This window comes from Fundulus heteroclitus, chromosome 1 (genome assembly GCF_011125445.2).
Source record: "Fundulus heteroclitus isolate FHET01 chromosome 1, MU-UCD_Fhet_4.1, whole genome shotgun sequence".
In the NCBI taxonomy this organism is placed as follows: Eukaryota; Metazoa; Chordata; class Actinopteri; order Cyprinodontiformes; family Fundulidae; genus Fundulus; species Fundulus heteroclitus.
Window position 1 is genome coordinate 36,052,910 of NC_046361.1, and position 24,963 is coordinate 36,077,872.

General features: G+C 41.6%; 1 protein-coding gene across 2 annotated transcripts; it reads left to right on the forward strand.

Annotated features, from left to right (window-relative positions):
* The first annotated feature begins 770 nt into the window (after positions 1-770).
* kcng1 (potassium voltage-gated channel, subfamily G, member 1) lies at positions 771-24,772 on the forward strand. Of its 2 annotated transcripts, XR_002427127.2 has the most exons (4): positions 771-940; positions 13,567-14,411; positions 20,550-21,451; positions 24,621-24,772. XR_002427127.2 is itself a non-coding variant. In XM_021311008.2 (3 exons), the coding sequence occupies exons 2-3, from the start codon at positions 13,629-13,631 to the stop codon at positions 21,327-21,329; spliced, it is 1,563 nt and encodes a 520-aa protein (XP_021166683.2). In that variant the 5' UTR covers positions 771-940; positions 13,567-13,628; the 3' UTR covers positions 21,330-21,536. The 2 variants fall into 2 exon arrangements, 1 of the variants encoding a protein (XP_021166683.2); XM_021311008.2 differs by lacking the exon at positions 24,621-24,772 and having other exon boundaries at positions 20,550-21,536.
* Positions 24,773-24,963: the final 191 nt, after the last annotated feature.

Consider the following 24,963-nt stretch of genomic DNA (forward strand, 5'->3'; position numbering starts at 1 on the left):
TATATAGAGAGAGAGAGAGAGAGAGAGAGAGAGAGAGAGAGAGAGAGAGAGAGAGAGAGAGAGAGAGAGAGAGAGAGAGAGAGAGAGAGAGAGAGAGAGAGAGAGAGAGAGAGAGAGAGAGAGAGAGAGAGAGAGAGATATCTATAGCTAGATAGATATATCTAGCTATAGATAGATAGATTGATAGATAGTTAAAATGCACATATGTATTCCTGCAAGTTAAATTTGTGGATATCAGAAAAAGAAAAAAAATGGATATAAGCATAAAAAAGAACATTTGTAGCATTTATGCTGCCGGTCCAAAACATTCTGTATGAGCCATGCCTTCCTCCTCCTCCTCCTCATCATCACCGTACCTCATAGCATTTCCCACCACTTCTCTAAATGTGGGCGCCCTGCTGAGTCTCAGGCAGCCCACAGCCGCCCTTCCCTTCCCTCCCCTCCCCTCCCCTCCTCTTCCTTCTCCCTCGCCTGTGGTCGACTAACCCACTTGACAAATATAAACCTGCACGTGAAATCTACAAGTAAAAAAAAACGCCGGTCGTTCCTATTTCAAGATGAACGCCGAGAACAGGGCAGTTGCAGTTGCCATGGAATTCTCTCCAAAGCTTTTGGGCAAACCGGCACATCCCACTTCTGATGTCAGCGCTCGGGGAAGGAGTGATGGAGGGGAGGGATGGAGTAGGGGCGAGGAAGGAGTTCAGAGAAAGAGCGAGAGACAAGGGAGAAGGGAAAGGGCCGGGGTGGGGGAGTGGAGAGGGAGGGAGGGAAGCAGGGAGGCAGCCTGTTGCTCCTGATCAAACAGCCTCCTCTTGCTCCACAAGCTTCAGCGCTTGTGTTGAGATGGAGCAGAGTTAGAGCTACAAGGAGACACCTTCTGCATCTTCACTCGCGTGAATTCCTCGTCTTCAGGTTTCCTCTGCAGGGATACGAGAGCAAAGTAAGCATCTTCTAATTTAAACTAAAGATTTTAACTTTATTTTTTGACGTCAGAAAGGTGCAGTGTCTTTTCAAGCAAGTTTGTCTTTGGGAGAGTTTGTCAGGCAACTTGAAAAACCCTCTCCGCCGTGGTTATTTCCACAGCTATGGGGATGAGAAACAGAGAGAGAGATGGAGAAAAAGAGTTGTGTTACCTGAGAGCCTCGCAGAAGACGTGCAAAAATATTCACCGTCTTTTGACACCAACCGGAGCGTTGCTCGGAGAGAAAGAGTGAGCATGTTTTCCGTGAAGTGTGCTGCTGATTTGGAGAATGCACTACTGGTCTTTCACAGATGACGGTGATTTGCATAGCGGATAATCTGCACGTACAGCCATGGTAACAAGGCTGCGGCCGCATCGCAGAGTTATGATCTGTAAACATTTGCTGATCTCTCGCAGGCTGAGTTCGGCGTGGAGGCTGCACGCTGAGCACTGGACGGGCATCGCATATCACAGGCACTCCACCAAATCTAATTTTTCTTTCAATGAGAACTGATGTGGGAGAAACTTTTGCAGCTCGGAGTCCTCAAACAGCACAACAGGTCGGCCAGGAGACCATTACCAAGCACAGACCGTGCTCTCACTTTTAAGATGATGTTAGATTACGGCGCATAACCTGATTATGGGTCTGCAACCCTGATGCCAGTCGAAGTCTTTGGGGTCAGTGATATATGATACGTAATAGATCAACGGCTCTCGCTCCTCCAGGTAATTGTGACCGTAATGAGATGAACTAATGACTTTTTTTTTTTCTTGCTCTAATAGTGTCTGTCTGATTCGCTTCCATAAAGAGAAGCCCACAAAGTAATTACAATCTCCTCTTCTCAGGTGCCGTTTTAAGATAAAGGGTCAAATTACTTTATTTGTTTATTCTAATAACATAGTCTCACACTGAGAGATTTAGAAAACTTTCATCTTTAATATGAATAGATGTTTACAGTCATTCCGTGTTTTTTTTAAATCAGTAATGCAAAATTTTTCCCAATGTAATATTTCCTAAAAAGTAAATGTTACTTAGGCAGTTTGAATTTTTTCCCTTTAAAGGATAATCAGGGTGTCTAAGACCTTTAAGTTAGTAGGTTATAAATATTACATGACTCAGAAGCACTTTTATTTCAGCCACCCTTCCAAGCGGGGAGAACAGCAGAACATGTTTTTTTTAAGGAAAATAGCTACTAATCAATGGGTTGGTCCCAGGTCTGCATAACAACCAGCAGACCGTCTCAATCAGTTGGCATTCCAGAGAAGTAAGGCTTTTCTGTCCAATTGTCAATCAAAAAACACAAAGACGTAACTTCTCTGCAACAAATACAGACAAGTCTAGCTGAAGACAAAGGACGGGTATAGAGGATGTGTAATGGTGGGGGCTTTTTCCTCATCCAAAGGCCCTGGAAACCTTGTTAGGCTGCTCAGACGTTCCTTATCATGAACTCTTAGAAATACCGCGATATTTCTAAGAAAATAAACTGGTGGCCTCTGTCTGTAAACTGAAACAAGGCAATCACTGGGTCTTTTAGCAGGACAATAATCTGAAACATTTGACCAAATCGTTAAAGAAATCCATTACTGTACATACAATCCATCCACCTCTATGGTCACCTCAGTCCCAGACTTAAATCCTGTAAACATTCTAGGATGTAATAAACAGAAGAGCCCATTAAAGAGGCCCAATCAGTCTGGATGATCTAGAGAAATGGTTGGAACAGGAACTGTTAAAGATTCTCTCTCTGAATGCCCCGATCTGTGAAATGTTGTAGAAGAACAGTAAGAGTTATCTTATTAGCAACATTTTATTGGCCCCTCTGCTACATAACAGCAGGGGTGCCTATAAAATTACAATTTATGATTAAGTTAAAAACAGTCCTAATGTAGAGATTTTTCCCCAATTGAATACATGCATTAAAGGTTGGATTCTCCAAAATTGTTCTTGTGAGATTGTGCTGCAAAAGATTGATCTGGAACAGCTCCTTTCACCTGTTAGCACCTTTACCAGCTCTGATAAGTGGAGGGTGAGATTTTATTAAGTCTCTGCTATATTGCAGGAATGAGTGTTGTTTAAGGCTAGAACTTTAGTTCTAGCTTAATTTACACCCTGAAAGTGGTTGATATTGAAGCACTTTGTGCTAAAATATTGAGACTTACACATTTTTTGTCACTTTTTTTTATTTTCCTGCTTAACACCAAACCAAGAAGTCTTTTATTCCACTTCTTGATCTCCTTCAATTTCACTTCACATCCATCCCTTCTGCTCAAAGGAAAGCCCTGTGGCTGTTTTTCAGCTCCGTTCATCCCATCTCATCGGCTAGAGCACTCTCTGTGTTTTGGTGTTAATATTAAAAAAAAAAAAAAAAAAAAAACTATTTGTGATCGACCACTGCCCCAGTCACTCCGCAGATCTGTTCAACCCGACAGACAGGGGGCTGCAGCTGCAGGACGATGCGTTCGAGTCAATCCTCCGAGACATTTTGCAGCATCTCGTAGAAAAAAAGACTTGTTTACAAAGCCGAGGAGCCGTTAGCTGGGTGCATGATTGTTGGCCTCACAGAAAAGAAAATGCATCAAAGAGAAGGAAAATGATGCACAAAGTCAATGCAGAGGACTTAATGTTATGCAATCTTTATATAATCAAGTTAGATGAGCACTCACAAACAGTGAGAGTGAGAAATCATCCACTCGGGGAAAAAAGGAAAATGCCTGGGATGGAAATTAAACAAAACTTAATGTAGTTATCGGCTGTATCTGAAGTACTGATGTAAAGTTGGGAGGTTACTGCATTGTCTTGCAGACAGAGCAAACGTTGTGTGTCACACTCTGCGGGGTTAATGTGGATCAGTGGAGCTGAAATGTGTGGATTTGTTGGACCATGGACAGACAGTGGACAGTCTGGCAAACAAACTGCAGGCACAAAGTGACGGAGGTGTGACGCTTCCTGCTGGCCCTTTTCTCTAAAGGGGTTTATCCCATTAAAAAGTTTGGTAATTTGTGTCTTTAAGTAGCACATACCATACGTTTCACTCCTTTTCAGATCACCTCTTAATAGTTATATCAATTTATACAACTGGAATTGACAAATATGCAAGAAAAAGTATGACAGGAAAAAAAAAAGCTAATACAAGGCAGCTGAGAATACAGCTAGAAATTGGCAGAAGAGTTGCTGACGTTTACATTTATACCTAATTTCAAACTTTAAGTTTACTGCATGACCCAATGTCCAATCCAGACAAAGTTGACAAATTTGGATTGGAGTTCATAATGTCAGGATTCACATGCGCAGAGAAATCTGCTGGCTGTGCATTGTAGCTTGGAGACTTGGCAAACTAGCAACCTACGAAGGGATTTCAGAGCATTCTTTGGAGAATCCAGGCGGCTTGGAACGTATGTTCCTGTTCTGACCAGCATTATTATTCTGCGGCCCGTGTGCATCAGTTCTGATTCTGATTGTGCAAGTCACACTTTTTTTCCCCACGTGATCAATTTGTGTTTAGATAGTGTTCAACTGCTCTACAGCAATAGTTTTCTTTGGACACTGTTCGTCACACCAGTCAAAATGTATAAGTCTGTCTTGTGTTTTGCTCTCTCCATTTTGTTTAGTCAGGCAAAAAAAAATCATGTTAAGCAAAATTAAGACATGAGTGGAAGGAGGGGGGGGGGTGAAAATACTCAGACAGGATCTATAGTAAAAAACATATCTTCTAAAATGAATTTTTGGCAAAAGAAAGCATTTCCTAGTTGATTTAAGCTCACAAACAACATCTACAATCACCTCTATGGCCTGGCAGTAGACTGGCCTACAGCTTCAGTCATCATTTCGCCGTAATCTGTGCTATGTCAACATCCTTTGAGTTTAGGTTGTTTCTTTCCCTTTAAAGGGCAAAAAGTGATTCCCATTTTTGGAAAGAGTGGAAATATTCCTCTTCCTTGTCTTTGTTTAGTTCCACGGAGCTCCCACATGTTTCCAGCCCTAATGATTGCTACCGCAGTCCTTGGGGTTTTAAGCGCTCTCGCTTTTCTAAAAATGGGGTTTTACTATCACTTAACCACAATGAAAACTAACTGAAATATCATTTTCTTATTTTTCTTCAAGGTTCTTATTTTTTTGCCTCTAAAATATGAGGACATGTACTTTTTAAATATCCTGTGTGATGCTGAAATGAATGGTATAATGGAGAGAAAGTAGAAAAACGGCCATTAGAGCTAACGTAGCTCATTACTGAAAAGTATTATCTCCTGAGAAGCAGAGAGCAGCCCTCTGCGGTGGACCACAGACTTGTGCAGAAGATTATCGTCCCAAGGCTATCCTTCCTTGCAGGGGTTCCTGCATGCATTAACGCCGCCCACTTCCTATTGAAGAAATGTTTACAATTCTTCCTGCAGGACTCACTGTAAGAAAGGGTCTTCTGTATCAGATCTGCCTCTGCCTTGCCTGACTGTTTCAGTGTTTAACCAGATTTCAGAAGGAGGAGAGAGACGGCGGGGTCTTGGCAGCTCTTGTGGTCCATTTCTGGAAACACCAAGCTCTTATGGTCCATTAGAGAACAGTGAGCCGTTAAAGGAAGAGAGAGACAATTGGTTGCTGTAAAAAAAAAAAAAAAGGAAAAATGGACATTGTGTAATCTAAATGGTCTTTGAGGCTGGAAAGACATGATAGAACTCCATTTTCAGCTGGTATATGTTGCTCTAAAACACCTCAGAGTATCTTGTTGTTTTCAAAATGATCATAAAGCTGCATGTAAAAGAAAATAAGACAATAATGTTCAGTTTGAACAGCTCAGACTAGGATCACAAGTTCGTTTTGTGCATCCAGAAACACTGACAAAAAGTCTGTTACTCATGAATTTTCCATGTGTCTGTAATTCGCAGTGAGTCAAGCTGAATTGCAAATCCCTGATTCAGAGACAGATTGGTAAAATCTGTTTTGCATAACACTTCCACCACTACTGTATGAGACCGCAAACCAAAAATAGACGTAACTAATAAAGCAATAACCAGTCTTTAAGAAGAACATATTGCCCCTCTGCATATGTTCGTTTTAGAAAACAGACTCCTCGCGCGCCTCTCGACAGATGGACACAGCCTCAACTACTTATTTGCTTCTAAAACACCAGTTTTTCCTTTTAGTTTCACAGCAGCGCTTAACATTATCTCGCCCTTCAGCTGGTATCGATGCTGTTCACATCCTCCTGTGGATGGGATTGTGGGAAACACATGCACCGTGCAGGCAGGAAGCAGAGACTCAGAGGCCAGTGACTCACCAGGCAATCTGGAGAACATGCCCTGTGGCTTAGCTGCGATAACGCTGGCACCGAAAGAGGCCAGACCTCAGCCGATCTGCTGGGGAGAACAGCCTTCATCTCTCCTTCCGAGAGAGAGAGAGAGAGACTCCGTCACCCCCCCTTGAGGATGCATCAGAGCCGTGACGGAGCAGAGAAAAGAGAAAGCAAGAGTTTAGAAGTCGCTTTTGCTTCTGTGGAGAGACAAAAGCACAATCACTTTAAAGGCAAAGTGAGATATCAAAGGGGCCCCAGGGGGGTTACGTGTGATTTTGATCGAGCTGGAGGGTGGCTCCGACAGACTCCAGCACTTCCACACCGGCGATGGGTCGTAGGTGTATGAAGGACCTCTGCTACTCAAAAAGGCGGAGTGTGAGAAGTGGGAAAGTGAGAGAATTTGCACACTTTCGTTTCTGGGGTTTAGCTTTTCTGTTTTTCTAACCACAAACATTGGCTGATTTGAACAATAAAAATAAACCCATGCAGTTTATGCTCGGAGGAAAGAAGTTGGGAATCAATACCCAGTCTGTGTATGACTGAGATCGTCAGATTCAAGTAAGGCAGGTGAAGAATATAATAGGATATATAACAGGAGGTATATGAGGCCAGAACACATGGAAACGTGTGGATTATACACAATTAATCAAAACAAAGTATTGCACAACAGAAAGATGAAAAGAAAATGACATAAAAACTGAAAAGTGGTGCAAGTGTTCATATTCAACTATATACGGTATCCATGCTGTGTAGAACCCCTTTGCTCTGCAGTTACAGCTGCCTTGCTCATGGTGTGTGTCTCAACCAGCAGTATTCTTCCTGTCGACTCCAACGACCTTTGTTGTTCCTGCTGGGAAAAAAAAGTTCAGGATGCTGCCACCACCGTGTTTTACAGTGGGGGACGATGCGTACAGGGTTAGTTTTCTGCCACAGAGTAATTAATATTAGAGCAAAAAGTTGTGTTTTTGCCAGCTTGTCATCTTGTTAAAAAATAATTCATCCACCTGAGCTGTGGATATCTGCAGCTCCTCCAGAGTTACAGCGAACTCTCTGGTCAATGCTCTCCTTGCTGGGTCTGTTGGTGAGTTGACTCGTCATGCAGTGGTAGGTTTGCAGTTGTGTCGTATTTTGATTGTAGAGTAACCCTTTAAAGATTAGGTGCTGATTTATTTTCATTATATGAGTGACAATTATAAAATACAAATACAGGAATACTAACTAGAATATGAACTAAAATCTAACATGAAGCATCTCTTTTTGAGAATAAATCTACACTAGTTGAAGACAAAAATGAAATATCCAAAAAAGAAAACAAAAAACACAACCCAAATTAAAAAGAGGAAAAACTGCATCAATGTGTGCTTCTGTGCTTTCTGTGTCTCTGCTCTGTCTTCTCTAAGTGGGTCGAGCCAGATGAGCGTTCACACTGAGCCTGGTTCTGGTTCTGCTGGAGGTTCTCCTCCCTGTTAAAGAGGAGTTTTCCTCTCCACTGTCGCTTCATGCATGCTCAGTATGAGGGATTGCTGCAAAGCCATCAACAATGCAGACGACTGTCCACTGTGGCTCTACGCTCTTTCAGGAGGAGTGAATGCTTTTGACCAATCTGTACAATCTGATTGAATCTGACTTTGGAAAGTGCCTTGAGATGACATGTATCATGAATTGGCACTATATAAATAAAATTGAAGTTAATTGATGCACTCGAGTTTATTTATGGCTGTCGGTTATAAATGCATGCCGCTAATTTCTGATGTTTATGTGCTAGATATTTTGAAAACCATTAACTATCTGCCTCCCCTTTAACAGTTATACGCTACTTTGTGTCGGTCCATCGCAGGAAATCCTAATTTCAAAACGTTCATGTTTGTGATTCTGATGTGACGAAATGTGTGAAAAGTCACAAGGTCTCGTGTGTAAAAGCTGCTATTTGTTCCCATTAGGTTTGTCCAGAGGCGGACAGAGTACACAGCTTCATTACTTGAGTAAAAGTACAGATACCCCTTGCTAAATTTTACTCTAGTACAAGTAAAAGTACTGCAGTCAGATGTCTACTTAAGTAAAAGTACTGAAGTACTTGTTTTTAAAAGTACTTGAGTATCAAGAGTACATTTTCTAAATATTGCATTACTACTGCCACAGTGCTTACATTTATGTACAGAAATGTCCTACACGTCGAGTTATGAAAAATGTTAATGTTAATACCTTGGAGAATGTAAAAGGAATTGAAAGTAAAACCAAGTCATTTAATCTTTTTACCATGTTGCTTTATTTAACATTTCTCACAAGGCAGTAGCACAATGGCAACACTCTGACAAACCTCTGCTAGAGTTTGAATGGATTTTTTTGCACCCACATTTGAACCTGACTGTGTACCTGACCGCATACTAAAGAACATCAAACCAAATGCTCGGCTTAATTTTTGTAGGCAGTGATGAAGTTCTGTTTGGGTAAACACAGCAAACACTTGAAGCGAAAACTATCATTCAATTGTTCCGAAAATTGAAATAGTCGGGCGAGGTGGGGCCACGGGTTGACACATTCCCGGGATGGAACTGCTGCGTCTTCATCCATTGTTCGCCTCTTGTCTAATAAATCTGACCATGGAGTTGATTTCGGCGGAAAGCTGAATGTGAATGCTGATAGGCTGTCCCAATCAGTGGCGCCTTGCCTCCTGCACAATCCAATCACGTTTGAGAGGGAAACAACAAATTAAAGATTTCCGAGATTTTTTTATTTTATTTTATTTTTTTAGAAGATTTTTTTTTTTAACTCACAGTTATGGATAGAAATGTAGCGGAGTAAAGAGTGCAATATTTACCTCTCAGATGTACTTGAGTAAAGTCATGAGTACTCCCCAAAAATTATACTCGAGTAAAGTACAGATCCCTCAAAATTGTACTTAAGTACTGTACTCAAGTAAATGTACTCCGTTACTGTCCGGCTCTGGGTTTGTCCTCATGTCAGAGAATGTGTTAGTCTTATCTTCTGTCAAGAGCAAAAGGAACATGTCACACTGATACTTAGCAGGAGGAATTACCCCGCTGTGTAAAAATCCCAATGAAACGGAGACGATCTCAGAGTGCAGAACATCTGGCCTCATGGGTGGAGGATCCTGCTGGCTGTAATCAGTGCGGCAAACAAAAGCTGACAGTGCAGGTGCCTAATAACCCTTCAGCTGACACACCCACATCCCCATTTTAGCAGCCAAGGCCTTCCTCCTAAACACACACTGGCATTGCAGCATTGACAGTTTAATCTGCGACAGGCTTACCGGCCTCCCCCTAAATTACTGTAATTGATTCAATTAGTGCGTACACAGGCCAGGAGTTCCTACGTAAAATGATGATTCGCAGGTGAAATGTTCTATTTTCCCTTTTCTTTTTTTTTCTTTTGTCTATTGACCTACCTCTAATGTGATCTCTAAAGAAAATGGGGTTGAAAATAATAAGTAGTTTTTTTCTGCTTGACTGACTGCCCAAAAAAAATAAAAAATATAATGAAATATTCGGATTACTCAGTGGGTATTGTAAATCTAGTCTCCTCTGAGCATACAGAACGCAGTTACATCAGTGAATTATCTAACACTCAGAAGAACATCATTATTTATAATTCCCAGGCTGCTGGCATCAGATTTTCATGCACACAGCGGGAGTTGTTAGTTTTTGATGCCTGTATCGTCCAGTGACTGCGTTTGATTTATTATAAATGACATATTTCTTGTTTTGGATGGCAAGAAAGACTTGAAGGGATGTTTTCAAGCCGCTTTATTGCCTGTTTGCATGACTGCACTAAAACCTACCAAGAATCAGAGAGTGCAGCAAATATCTTCATTATGTTAACTCATGCAATGATTTAAAAGGAGAATACGGTTTCTTACAAAGTCGCTAATAATTATCTGATTATGTGTTGTAATGTTTTAAGAGCATATTTACAGAGTTGTATGAATATAGGTATTTTTTATGTTGAAAATAGAATCATATCTTAGTCATAACTGGGAGGAAATGATCGTGTTCGATGTTTTTAGGCTGTACCTCAATCAAGAGCACAGTTTCCCAAATTCTGTCCCAGTTTAAACTATTTGCTCATCATCAAATATGATCCACACTAGTTTTTTTTATGATTGCAACCAAAAACAGAAATAATTTGAATATTTTTGCCGCCTGCTAAAGGTCAGGTGCAGAGCTTCAGGAATCTCAATTGCAGCTCAACTTCTTTCCCTCGACATCCAGTCTTCAGTCTGAGCTAAACAACTCCTGCCTGTAAACCTGCATTAGCACAACAAAATTGTTTCAGTCTACCATAATAAATTAAGGACATGTCATGAAAAAAAAAAAGAAAAACAGAATAATATGTATTATTGCTGTTTGAAAATTGTAACAACCCTGGTATTACACTATGGCTGTTCGGAAAGATGTGGGATCTCTACCCCCTAATGGGTATCAGCAGCTTAATGCAACTTTAATTTAATTAACAAAGCTCATAAAAAAGTTGGACACATCCAGCCATAGAGAGGCTTTTTTCTAATTGAGAGCAAACAGTATTGCTTTATAACTATTAGCTTGGGAAACAACTGCAGATTAATCTAAACAATTTTAACGAAACTGATTCTATAATGAATAACTATACATCAAAACTACAGGTAAATTCGTAAGATCAACATCATCATTTATCACGTGAAAACAAGTGGGGGAGAAAACAGCCAAAAATGTTACTAAAAGTTGCAAAATGTTGATGCTGTAACATCTGAAATGCCAAAAACCAGCAGATCAAAGCATAACACGATGTCTACCAAAAACATCCGCTGTGACACGATAGTCAGCCGATCAAATCTGAGTTCATAAAGTGAGCGTTATAACGTTGAGTCCTCCTGTGAGGAAGAAAATGTTGCCCTTGGAGACCTAAGCGAGCGACCTGCAGAGGGGTTTAAGAGCAGTCTGTGACGGTCAGAGTCACTTGTGACAAACGTAATCTGAAACACTAAAATTGTTTAGCATTCAGGTAGCAATATAGTTTCTGCTCCAGTTCTTTCTATTTCAGTTCAATGTCTTTATTTAGCACCAATTCACAAGTCATTTGGTCTCAGGGGACTTTACAGAAAAATAAAATGTTACCTTATAGAGGACTATGTGGATGGATAGTCAGTTGTTTTTACTTTTTGAACTACACTGCAGCTATTTCCCAGATAAGTGTATTCCTTGTTGCGTATTGTTAAAATACAACAGTGTATTTTGCATACCTGAATTATTCAACTGCATGTTGTGATTAACTTCTTCTTCTTCCTTCATTACCATGACACAAATGGGATTACATCATTTGACTTTGAAATTCAAAACAGCTGCACACTCACACAAGCAAGTCACCGCTGCTTGGTAAATCACAAACATCTTAATATGTAAGCGTCACATTAAAAGCTTGAAAATCTAATCGGTTTATTTATATGGCGCCAATTCACCACACACGTCATCTATGGGCACTTTACAGAGTCAATTCAACCAAATCACACAGACAGACTGGTCAAAAAGTTCCCTATCTAAGAAAACCCAGGAGATTGAAGACCTTTGCAGCAATCTCTCATACTGACTATGTATGTAGCGACAGTGGAGAGGAAAACTCCCCTCTAACCTCCAGCAGAACCAGGCCCAAAGGCCATCTGGTGGTTTATAACCCATAAAATGGTTTTAGAGTTATAATACAGGAGTATACACTTCTAAGGCTACTACGAAGTTACTTTAGGCACGTTCAAGTGTGATGATAGTAATAATTAGTTTTCGGCTTCGTTCTCACGTCATAGTTAACTTGCTGGAATTAGTTTGCTCTATCAGCCCAGACCACAGAGGCTCCTGTTTGATTTGTACCTTCTGTAATTCATACTTGTACTTTATACTCACAAAATAACGTTTCATACCTTTTCATTTACCGATTGGCTCATTTTTATTGGAAGCTATATATTTCTAATGAATTATGAAGATAAATAATTGCAAAACTGCTCCAGTCTCTTTACTTTGATTCAGTTCAATGGTATTTTTGTAAAGATTTCAGACTTTATTTTACCATCGCCAGCTGATTATGGTTCCCATCCCTGAATAGACTGAATACATTTGACTCCTATAGAAATAGTTTGCATGCTGGACCGGTTACCCCAGCAACCTGGTCTTGGAAATGTGGAAAACCTCTCAGATTGCGCTATTTTTACCTGTATCATTAGGACTTCAAGAGATTCCCTGCTGTATCAGATTATTTTGCTATGAATGGGCATTGCTAAGTTTCCTGCTTCCTCTTTTTCTGAGTGAGGCTTGTCCTTTGTGCTGGGCCTTCTGTTGATGACATCCATTCATCATCCGTTTGACTGAAAAAGCCAACAGCCTACTGGTCTCTGGCAGCAATGACGCAGTGTGTTGTTGCTAATTCTAAGCACAATTTTAGACACACGGGTGTTCAGTGAGAAGCACAAAAAAAAAAAGGAATGGCATGCTTTTTTGTTTTTTTTCGTGGGCTTTATTTATACTTAATTATTGCTTAATAGGATTTTCAGTTATTTAGTTGTTACTATTACGATATATATATTATTTTGCTGGTGAAGATTCTCAATCATCCAGGTCATGGTCAGTCCAAAAAAAGTAAAAAAAAAAAAACAAAACAACTGGACTTTTTTCCCGGAGCTTGAAGACGTTTCGCTTCCCATCCAGACTGCAGGTGATCAGAACATCTCCCCTGTAAACCAGACCAACAATGACCCTAACAACTCCCTATATCTAAGGGATGGACCAGTTTCGGTTTAACTTGCATGTTATCTAAGCCATAAAAAGGCCTTTTTGGGCAATGATATAAAGCTTGGAACTCCAAACTACTCCAGACATTTGAATTGAGAAAGCTTTCTAGATGGGAAGCAAAACGTCTTCAAACTTAGAAAAAAAAGTCCAGTTGTTTTTTTTTTTTTTTTTATTGTTTTTGGATATATTATTTTGAGTTATTATTGTCTTTGAGTTGCGCGGTGTACTGTTCATGCCACCAAATTAAGAAAAACACTCAAGGAGATCGACTGTATGCCTTGTTCCTAATTCTTCGAGATGCACAATATCTCTACAGTGTCAATCCGTACATGGTGTTAATTATTATACAGAGATGAAATGGATATACATTTCTATCGTAACGTGCATTACCTCCTAATAAAAATATGTATTTAAAAAAAAGAACTGCATCGGGCTAAAGATGGGCGATATAACCTCAAATATTTATTTTGAATAAAAAAACAGCATCTGCTGACCTTTCATACTTTTCGAAGCATTGTCAGAGAGTAACTAACTTTGTTCTCTTCCTCAGTCTGTGAGGGCGAGATCGCGCTGACGGGAGACTGAGCACAGGCATGTGAGCGGACAGTAAAGATGACCCTGTTGGCGGGTGATGGCTCTGACTATGACTACAGCGCCCTGAGCTGCGCCTCTGACACCTCCCTCGATCAGCCTCCCCAACACGAGGAGGAGGCTCGGAAGGGAGCCTTCTACAAAAGGGCCCAGCTGGCCCCCGAGCCCGGCGCCATCCCTGACGGCACCACGCTGTCCGGCGGCCGCAGGATCCACGCCATCATCAATGTGGGCGGCCTGCGCTACCAGATGCCCTGGACCACCTTGGAGGACTTCCCGCTTTCCCGTCTGGGCCAGCTGCACCTCTGCAGCAGCTTCGACGAGATCATGAGCATCTGTGACGACTACGACGTGACGCACAACGAGTTCTTCTTCGACCGCAGCCCCTGTGCCTTCCGGACCATCCTGACGTTCCTGCGGGCGGGGAAGCTGCGCTCCCTCAGGGAGATGTGCGCGCTCTCCTTCAGGGAGGAGCTCCTCTACTGGGGCGTCCCAGAGGAGAGCCTGGAGTGGTGCTGTCGCCGGCGCCTGCTGCAGCGCGTGGAGGAGTGCGAAGCCATGGAGCGAGTGGAGGAAGAGGACGAACTCCTGGAGGATCTGCTGGACTCTGAGAACGGGCACAGGGAGCGCACAGCTGAGTCCAGAATCAGCTGGTGCATGGGCAAACTGAGGGACATGGTGGAGAGGCCTCAGTCCGGGCTGCCGGGGAAGATCTTCGCCTGTCTGTCGGTGCTGTTTGTGACCATCACAGCCGTCAACCTCTCCATCAGCACCATGCCGGCCATGAGAGAGGAGGAGGAAGCGGTGAGTAAAAAGCGCATTTCATGGATATAAATGTAGCTTTGTTCAAACAAAGATTTAAAGGCGTTAGATCAGACTCCCCCCCATGTGCAATGTTGATCTGAGGCTTTCTTCATAGCATTTCCATTTGGGGCTTTTAATGAGATTCTTTTTTTTTAGAGGTAGATTTTTAAAAGTGGCTAAACAAGCTCACATTTATCGTAGATTTCCCAAATTCACATTTACTGAGATACATCCATCCACTGTCGATATCTGCTTCTCCATGCAGGGTCACAGGGGAGTTGGTAGCTATCTTGGACAAAAGACAGGGTACACACTTGTCAGGCCCATCACAATCACAAACTAATGCCTGAGGACAACTCAGAGTAGCCCATTGACTTAATGGTTCATGTTTGTGGACTGTGTGAGGAAGCCAGAATACCTATGCATGCAAGGGAAGAACATGAAACCTCCATGCAGAAAGAACCCAGGAGATTCTTGCTGCAAGGCAACAGTGCTACCAACTGTGCAACCATGAAGCACGTACGTATGTAAATTCAATTATAGTGTTGTTGCACAGCAATAAATAGTATTTAAAAGCGGCAAAGGCCATTATTGACGTCAGTGATTTAATCAAAATGACCAAGTTGGGCGCCACCTGACTATCAGGACTTTAATAGCCAGACAGCTTATAGTCAGATAGTCTATGAATACCTGCCTGGTGAAGGGTGGTATTATAGAACAATACATGGAGGAGAGAGTTGGCACGCTGCTAGCAGCAAGCACTACACACTTACGCAGACCAAACACAACGTTGTGACTTCCAATGCCGTCTTCTTTCAGGCAGCGGAGGAAAGGCTGCTTTATAATCAGGGACAAATAGTTCTTTCAGATTCTTCCTGCTGGATTTCAGACTAACTGTCTCAAGCTTCTAGTTTTATTTTTGGGTATGCCCACCGGGCACAAACAACAGACCGTAATTTACATCCAATCAGAGGTTTCTTTGAAGATGTAGCCTTTTACTTGGCCAGTGAAAGCAAGACGTTCACGTTCGTGCCCTCCCCAATCCAAACAACATGTGCAACATGAATTTGGAGATAATCCAGCTTCTTTGTTATCCCATCCGCTTTGTGCAATGCACCAGGACCACTGGCAGCTCAACAGACCCTCAGCACGATGCCACCACTACCATGCTTGTACATTGGCATAGTGTTCGTAGGTTTGAAAAACTTCTCCTAATGTTCTTCTTGTTATTGTGGCCAAAAAACACAATCTTTGTCTCATCCGACCGCAAAGCTTCTCACCTGAAGGCATTTAGCTTGGCCATATGTGCAGCTGAATGTTTTATATTGAGCTTGAAAGTGTTGATTTTGGAATAGGAACTCCTTCCCTCATGGATTCCCTTCTAAGTCCATGCTGGTGTAAGAAATCATTAAAGAAAGCCGGACTAGCCTTCCAAGTCTCCGAGCCCGACCCTGTTGAAAATGTTTCCACTTTAAAGGCGAATCTAGACCAAGTTTACCTGTAAATTCAGACTCCATCAGTTCTGATAGTGGGAGCAGAGATGTGTCCAGCCAGAGGTATGCTGGATATGTACAATCCCAGCCTGAAAAGAGTCCTCATGATGAGTGGATGTAAGTTTTTTATAGCACTGTTACTGAATACAACATGTTGAAACAACATAAAAATATAGAAAAACACATAAAACAGCCACCCCAAAAACACGAGCGGTAAAGAATGGGTAAAGAAAAAAAAATCTCAATACTTACGTCACTGTAGAAAGCATAAGCACAAGAGTTACAGGCTGCTCCTTTATTTTTGTCAAGAAATAGAAATAAAGCTTTTAGTAATCTACGTTTCATTCCCTCTCAAAGAAGAAAATACTGAGAACTCCAAGCAATTAAGCTTTTCTGGTATTATTTTTACCTGCTCTTCTGGCAAACATATATCCCAAGTTGTCCAGGAGGGCAGGAACTGCGTCATTGCTTTTTATATCTCCAAATTCTCCCCAGCATCGTCTCCAGAGAAAACTCCCCATGCTCCCTTTCCTCGGCCGTGCTTTTGTAATGTGTGCAGAGGGCAGTTCTGCCCTGCCTCGTTTGTGGGAACGGTGTGCTCCCGCTGGCAGCATACGCCGCTCCTGAACCTCGGCGTGCTTTTGTGCATTAATGCGCTGCCACAGAAGTGAGAACGAACTTTGCCAGGGGCGCTGTCACTCCCAGATGTGTCTGTGCCCAGAGCTGCTGCCTCGGCACAACACGAGGCTCCTTGTTTGAACCGGGAAAGGCTCAGGTAACATTTGTGGATATGACTCTGCATTGTAGAGATTGTAGAAGCCCAACAGAGCCACGAGGTCTCAGCAAACCTTGTCTGGGCGGTTCTGTTGGCTTTGTAGCAGATGTTGATGCAGCGTTTCCTCAGGGATTGCTCCATGATCCATTTCTGAAATTCTTCACGATTCCCTAGAAAGTTTTAGCGAGGAGTTAAACAAAATCCGCCGATCCTTGGCAGTCCTCATTTAAGGACTGTTGTTTTTAAACAGTTTGAGGATTTTCCCCCCCAAACTATTCATTGTCTAGTTATCCGGATACTTTATAGTTTTCTCTTCAAAAACTTCACCTTTCCTGTTTTTGTACTAATGGATGTGAAAATCCGCTGCAGGCCTAAGGTGCCATTTCCCCAAACCTTGCGGAAAGCAGTGAAAGCTTAAAATAAAATAAAGTCAATAAATATTGACTCCGTTCACACTGAGCCTGGTTCTGGTTCTGCTGGAGTTTTTTTCCTTCCCGTTAAAGGGGAGTTTTCCTCTCCACTGTCGCTTCATGCATGCTCAGTATGAGGGATTGCTGCAAAGCCATCAACAATGCAGACGACTGTCCACTGTGGCTCTACGCTCTTTCAGGAGGAGTGAATGCTGCTTGGAGAGACTTGATGCAACCTGCTGGGTTTCCTTAGAGAGGAAACTTTCTGACCAACCTGTATAATCTGATCCAATCTGTATAATCTGAATGAATTTGATTTAGGAAAGTGCCTTGAGATGACTTGTACCACCAATTAGCGCTATATAAATAAAATTTAATTGAAAGTATATAGAAGATTATTAAATCAGGTTTCAAAGATAAACCCAGCAGAACATGCCAGTTTTGCAGTTTATTATTCTATCACAGCCTAATAACTAATCCTTGTACAGTGGGCATAAAAATGTAAATTTTTTAAATGAGACCTTCAATAGATTCAATGTAATCAAAACTAAATTTATAATTATGCCGTTTTTCGTTAGTACAGTCAAATAAATAAAATGAAAACACATAAAGAGAGACTGCTTGGAAAGTAACGGCACACAACGGTTGTTTCTTTCCGGATTAGGAAAACATTCAAAGGCATCGCAGCATGCCTCATTAAAACATTTTACTTCAATCACATTTTTAATTAAGAGCTTTGGCCTCTACTGCCAAATAAAGGAGAGGAGCGTGTTAGCCTCTCACTTCACTCACACACAGAAAGCACCAGAGGTTTTACAATGTTGGCCAGAGGTTTTACCTCAAAACCTACGAGCCACTGCTAAATTACATTTTCCAGCTGTGAAGCGGGTTGCCGCAGTGCTAATGGGAGATTTCTGTAAAGTAAAACTCTACTGCTGAAAAGTATTTCTGGATTCTCAAGTGTGGCTTTTTTTTGTGCTGCACCACAGAAAATGATGGGATGTAAACAAGTTTCATGAAAAAGTCCTCTTTAATACACGTTTGCAAACCAAGTAAAATCCCTGTTAATGAAACTTAATAAAAAGCGATAAAATTAGACTTTTTGGTCTAATTGTATAAAAAAAAAAATCCAGGTTGACCTGACAGATCTCCCTCGTGTTCACACCTCTTTGTTCTCATTATGTCTCTGCTGGGCTGCTTAATTAAACAATCTGATTGTAACAGACTGCGTCTGGTTCCCGGCTGCCAGACAGCAGACTTTTTCAGCTTTATAAGCTTCTGCTCAACATTTCCTGTGATTCAGCAGGATTTCCAGAACAATATTATATAAACCGCATTCCAAGGCTGTGGCATGTTTACAGCTGTTCCCTCCAAGTATGTTTGACAGTTTCAAAATCAGCATGACATGGATCAAAGCCATGTGTCATGTTTTCTTCCTTAATCTGGCAATTTAGGCAAACTGTGCTCTTTTTTTCTTTGTAAGACATGATGAAAAAAAATCTAACTACATAAGACATAAGACTCTTAGTTGAATTCCCAGTGGAGGAAAGAGCTGTCTCAAGGAGCTGATTCTGTGGATGTTTCTCTTTTGTGTCTTGGCAAAACTGTTCAAACGGAACCATATTTGATGTGGACGGTTAATACGCAGACATTTCTGTGTCATATATGCTTTTGAGGTCCGGTCCACACTAAACTGTGTCATTCTGAGGTGTTTAAAGGGGATTTTTTATTTATTTTTTGCATCTATGGTACCAACAATGATGCGTTCCATTTGCATTTGGAAGTTTGATTTTCTGGCTCTGAGTCAGAGAAGTCAGCTGGAATGACCCCTGAAATCAGAATGCTGACTTGGAAAGTCACAGATTCCTGTCCTACTTTTTTTTTAATTTGCTTGATAGTTTTTTTGTAGCATACAGTTCCTCTCAAAAGTCTAATCTAGGTATTCTTAAACCAGTCTTTTGAGAAAAAGACCCTTTGACATAATTCCAGCGTTCATTCTTCAGACCCGCTGGTGACGATGCAGAAGTTTTGTTGTCCTTGTTGTTTGGAGTACAAACATAATCCACTGCTATATTTTTATATAGCATATGGCATGATGAAGATGCAAAAAGATGAAACAATATGAGACCATGGTGATAGATATTGGACCTGTTTTTTCTAGAATTAATTTTTAAAAAGATGGAAATTAGCAAGGGAAGCTGGCAAGTGGTGGATAGTATCATTGATGGAGCTGTAACAATTTCCAAATCAGCAAAAAGTGTTCAATATGTGATTTCCCTCCCCTGGATTCTCCTTATGTCAGGACTAAGGAGTATGGTTGCCACATTTTGTTCCAAAGAAAAACATCCTTGCTTGGCTTAAATCTCTCCAAACCTTTTAGGAGAAAACCCAATGGTCTGAAGAGACCAAATAAACTGGAACCTGTCAGGAGAAAATAAAAAAAAAAGTAGTTTCACCAATAGAACAGCATAGCCACGATGAAACATGGCGGTGGCTGCATCATGCTCTGTGGTTACTTTACCTCAGATGGAAATGAGGTTTTTGTCACCATATTGTGTTCAGAAAAAGTTGAAGATGAGCACAGGTTTACTTTTAGGCGTCACAGTGAGTTTATCTAATCTGATCAATTCTAACAATCTCTTCTTCTTCGTCTGCATTATTTGAATTTAGACACAGAGGAAACTTGTTCATTTGATCAGTCCTATGTGTGACATTGAAATAATGCGACAATTATCGTTTTTTGTCCACTTAGACGCACAGTCTACTGTGTATATAGCTCTAGATTCTGTATATATATATATATATATATATATATATATATATATATATATATATATATATATATATATATATATATATTTTTTTTTTTTTTTTTTTTTTTTTTTTTTTGTCTGCACCATCAACACCAAGTCAAATTCCTTGTAAGTGCAAAGCTACTTGACAATAAACTTGATTCTGATTCTGATTCTGAACTTGACCAGGCAGTTTTTAATGTGCTTTAAATCTACTTCAGCCATATTCCATTATGAGATCAGTCTCTCCAAAGAAAACCTCTGACTTCCTGAGCTGGAAATGTGATTTCACAGGTTGTCCCAGATGATAAAAACTATAATAATTGGGACCCAGAACTTTAAACTTCTTCCCAAATGCATTTTATAGTTAAAGAAAATGACCTGGCGGGCTCAGGCTCCTTTGCATACTAACAAATGAAATCCATATTTGGAAACTGCATTTTGTATTAACTTGAGGTATCTTTGTCAGAAATTAAAATGTGATCATCTGCAACATGTAAGTGGGACAGAAAATCAAAAGCGGGGCAGATGCTTACTTCACGGCCTCTGCAGCAGCATCCTGCACTACTTCCTGATCTCATGCTGATGTGGCTCCCTCTAGTGAACGTATCACGTCGATGACCACAGTGGCAATTTCTTTTCTTTCTCTCTGTTTTTCTTTCCTGCAGGGCACATGTTCCAAGATGTGTTACAACATCTTCATAGTGGAGACGGTGTGCGTGGCCTGGTTCTCCCTGGAGTTCTCCCTGCGCTTCATTCAGGATCGCAGCAAGCTGACCTTCTTCAGGAAGCCTCTGAACCTGATCGACGTGGTGGCCATCCTGCCGTACTACATCACGCTGCTTGTGGACCACACGTCCGCGGGGGACAAGCGTCCCGGCTCCGGCAGCAGCTACCTGGACAAGGTGGGCCTGGTGCTGCGTGTCCTCCGGGCCCTGCGCATCCTCTACGTGATGCGGCTGGCTCGCCACTCGCTGGGCCTGCAGACTCTCGGCCTGACGGCGAGGCGCTGCACGCGGGAGTTCGGCCTGCTCCTCCTGTTCCTGTGCGTCGCCATCGCCCTGTACTCCCCGCTGCTGTACCTGATAGAGAACGAAATGGCCGCCACGCAGGAGTTCACGAGCATCCCCGCCACCTACTGGTGGGCGGTGATCACAATGACCACGGTTGGCTACGGGGACATGGTGCCAAGGAGCATCCCGGGTCAGGTTGTGGCGCTCAGCAGCATCCTGAGTGGCATCCTGCTGATGGCGTTCCCCGTCACCTCCATCTTTCACACCTTCTCCCGGTCCTACGTGGAGCTGAAGCAGGAGCAGCAGAGGATCCTGCAGCGGAGGACGCACTTTCTGCTGCGTAGCCGCATGGCCGGCCTGGGGAGCAACCTTTCCCTGGAGAGCGACGTCCTCTTTCCCGTCAGGTCGTCTGAGGCGAGGAACATGGACAAGTGAGACTGGCGGGACAGAGGAGGAGGGTCTGGGTGACTGGACAGGACGATGAGGCGGCAAAGGACATGTCACGGAGGAATTACAGGAAGAGAAGCCATCTGAGAAAGAAATGGTGTGGAAAGATGGTCAGTGCCGTGCAAAAGTATTCATACCCACTGAACATTTTTGCATTTGTCACATTGCAACTACAAGCCTCAGTGGAGTAAACTGACATTTTTTTAGTGCATAGCTGTGAAGTGAAAGGAAAAAGGGCATAGTTTATTTTCTTTTACTATATTGAAACATGTGAAAAGAGCGACATGCATTTGTATTTAGCCCCATTATTTTCTCTCACAACCCTAAATAAACTTGCGTGCAGCTACTTTACTTAAGTTCCCTTTATATAACCCCCAGTTTCCAGCAATATCATTTCTTTAACCCCAGAATATAAAGATTCAAATATTCTTTATTGTCACCACATGTTACCGTGGTGAAATGTCTTTATATAAAGGGATTTGATTGCACCTAAACAACAAAAAATTAACCATCTTAACCAGTTATGAAAGCAGTATACACAAAAATGCATCAGAAACTAACCGAGGGATACCCTAGCCCCTAGAAGCTACTTTTACATCCCTTGGTTAAGTTTTTTTTTTTTTTTTTTTTTTTGCAAAAACAGCCTAAGTCACCCCTCCAGCATCTCAATTAGGTCAAGATCTGGGCCTCTGCTTGGCCAAGCAGCCCCTCATCAAACAGGCATTCATTTTCATGTCAGCAGCAGCAACAGTCCCTCGATGACACGCCTGCTGGCCATGCTGCCGGCTGTCTCAGCGTCCTCCACATGTGGACTATTTTCTGTACAGTGGAATGGGTGATTTCAAATGCTTTTGAGACTTCTCTAAATCTCTAGCCAGACCCTTCCGGTACTCCAGTCTCCTTTCTGAAGGCTTCAGGCAGCTCTTTGTACCATAGCCCCCCCCCCCCCCAACCCCACCTTGAACAGCCATGAAAACACCAAAATAAATGTCCGAAACGGGACGAACCTCCTTCAACATACTGTGTGAGGACATAATGTGATTTCTTATTATTTAATTTATTTATTTATTGTTACATTGTACAAAAATTTTTAAAATCATTGTTTTTTTTCTTCAGTTTTACTGAAATGACTGAATTTGCAATTCAATAATTTCAATACGATGCAATAATTCAGACAGACTTAAGAGATTTAAGTACAAACATTCCAGATTCTTTCTAGTTACAAAGCAATGCAGGCAAATTCCTTTGTCTATATACACTAATCTGCACAGAGTTGCCAAAGCCTGTCTCCAGCAGCTGGGTCCACCCTGGACAGGTCCCCAGTCCGTCACAGGGACATGGAGACACAAAGGACAAATAACTATGCAATGTGGAAAGACCAATTAACCTATCAGTCATGTTTTAAGACAGTGGGAGGAAGCTGGAGTACCCAGAGAGGACACACGCGTGCACAGGGAGAGCATGCAAACTCCAGCATTCAAACCCAGAATCTTCCTACCGCAAGGCGCCTAAGACATTATTAGATCCAAACTTTGTGCACTTTGATTTCAGTATTTATCCAGCTATTCCGTGAGGGCCGAATACAAATGCACGCCTCGATTCTCAGATTTGAAGATGTTTGTGTAAGATGTTGTAAACCACGTGTCGTCCTCCTTCCACTTCACAATTATGTGCTGCTCTGTGCCGGTCTGCCTCGCAACATTTCCACGATGTTACGCTGACGTTTGTGGTTGTAAGCCTCGCTGTAGGAGGATTTGGCAGAGAAGTAACGACACAAAATGAAAACAAGAAGCGGAAGACGCTGATGGTTTTCCTTCGGGAAGAGCAGGCTGCTGTGTAGCATGAGACGTCTGGCAAAAAAAAAAAAAAAGGTTCAAATAAAAACTTGGAAGCACCTACGACACACATTTCACTTTAATCGCTGAAGGCTTTGCGAAACATATACACAGAAAATAATAAGTCCAAGCCATTGCATTTAATTAAAAAGTTACATCCAAAGGCGATGCTGAAGATCAAGTGGAATACCAGACAACTTAATGAACGTGTTAAAAATATGCAACTAAGTTCTGCAGTTAAAAAGTGTAATGTCATCATAGAGAGCTTTTTGCATTCAGTGAACTGAAAGGCATAAGTGGTTTTTGAATGAATGGTCAACCCCCCCGGCTGCATTTCATGATTTATTTGTTTCATTTAGCTTCATTAATCCCTCACCCCCTCCATTTTGTGCTGCAGAACCTTTACTAGGTTGTAAGTTGAGCTTTGAAAATGCAAAAACTGAGAAACAGGAACAAGGAACAGGAAAAAGACACTGTGGCCACATTGTTGAACTCAACCCAAAAAAGCTGTCCTTCAGCTGATTAAAAGTTTAATAAAAAAAAATTTCTGTCACCAGTGTCATCTTAGGCCACCGTCAGCATCGGTCTTTGTCCCATTATCCTCAGGATCTTTATAGGCATTTAAAAAAGTGGTTTTCCTGCAAGTCACCCTGGCGGCAAAGAGGCGAACAAGCCATGCAGGTTTTGACAGAAAGCCACTTTGCCTTCCCTGTAAGTTGGCCGTGAATCCCAGATGTAAAATCACATCAAAGACAAATTTATTCACACTTTTTCTTTTCTGTTCATCAGTTGCTAAAAAGCCGACTTGAGTTCAAACGTATTCTCGGATGTGAATGCATTCCTCAGCAGTTTACCAAGTCTTGCATTTTTAAAGTACCACCCACAACCTGATCATGATTCAGCAGAATAAAATGCATTCCACTTAAAAGAGAGCTCCGAACCATAATTACTGAAAGAATGGGCTAATTCCTTAAGGCTTTTTAAAATGAGGACGTGAGAAACTATATCCGTTGTCATGATCCCTAAAGTTAGAGCCTTTAACATACATTAAGGGATATGAAAATGCTACATAACACTGAGAGCATACGTTTCTTTATACAACCATTATATTTCCTGATATCTAATTGTTGTGGATTCAACATGGCTGCTTGCACACTGTCCCAGTGTAGCTTAATGGAATTCATCATGAATCGCAAAAGGCAGAAAAGCTCAAATAGTTCAACATTTAATCCACTGAGTGTTTTCTGGGCGACGGTAAAAACTCATAATGATATAGCCGTTTTGTTATTCTCTGCCCTCCAACACAGTCGGTGTCTACATATTAATCATGTTGTGGTAATTGAAACGATTTCCCCTGTTAAAGTGGATTACATTTGGATTCTGTCTTTTTGTGCACAATGCTGTCTGACTGCTTCTCATTCTGACCCCAAACTCCCTTTTGCAGATTTGAGCTGATTCCCACGGACACGGATTGTGCACCCACGTAGTGCCTGTGTTTGGATCCGAGACATAAGTAGCCAGGAAATGCTGTAATGCTGTCTGCTGATTTTTTTTTTTTTTAAAAGATCATTAAAGAATAAGAACTAAAAGATGAAAAAAGAACTTTTAATGAATCATGTTTCTTTGCCTGGGAGATTTATATATGAAAAACAATAACGTCTCATCTGACCTGACAACCTGCGTTTTCCTTCAGGATTCTGTTTGCTGGAACCTTTGTCGTCCATTTTTAGGGAATCAGTCCAGTAACACTCAGGATCTGAATGTCAAACTTAATAATATTGGTACAG

Coding starts and splice junctions, on each gene's coding strand:
- kcng1 (XM_021311008.2), top strand. CDS start 13,629: ATGACCCTGTTGGCGGGTGATGGCTCTGACTATGACTACAGCGCCCTG. Junction 14,412..20,549: donor TGAGAGAGGAGGAGGAAGCG/GTGAGTAAAAAG, acceptor TCTTTCCTGCAG/GGCACATGTTCCAAGATGTG.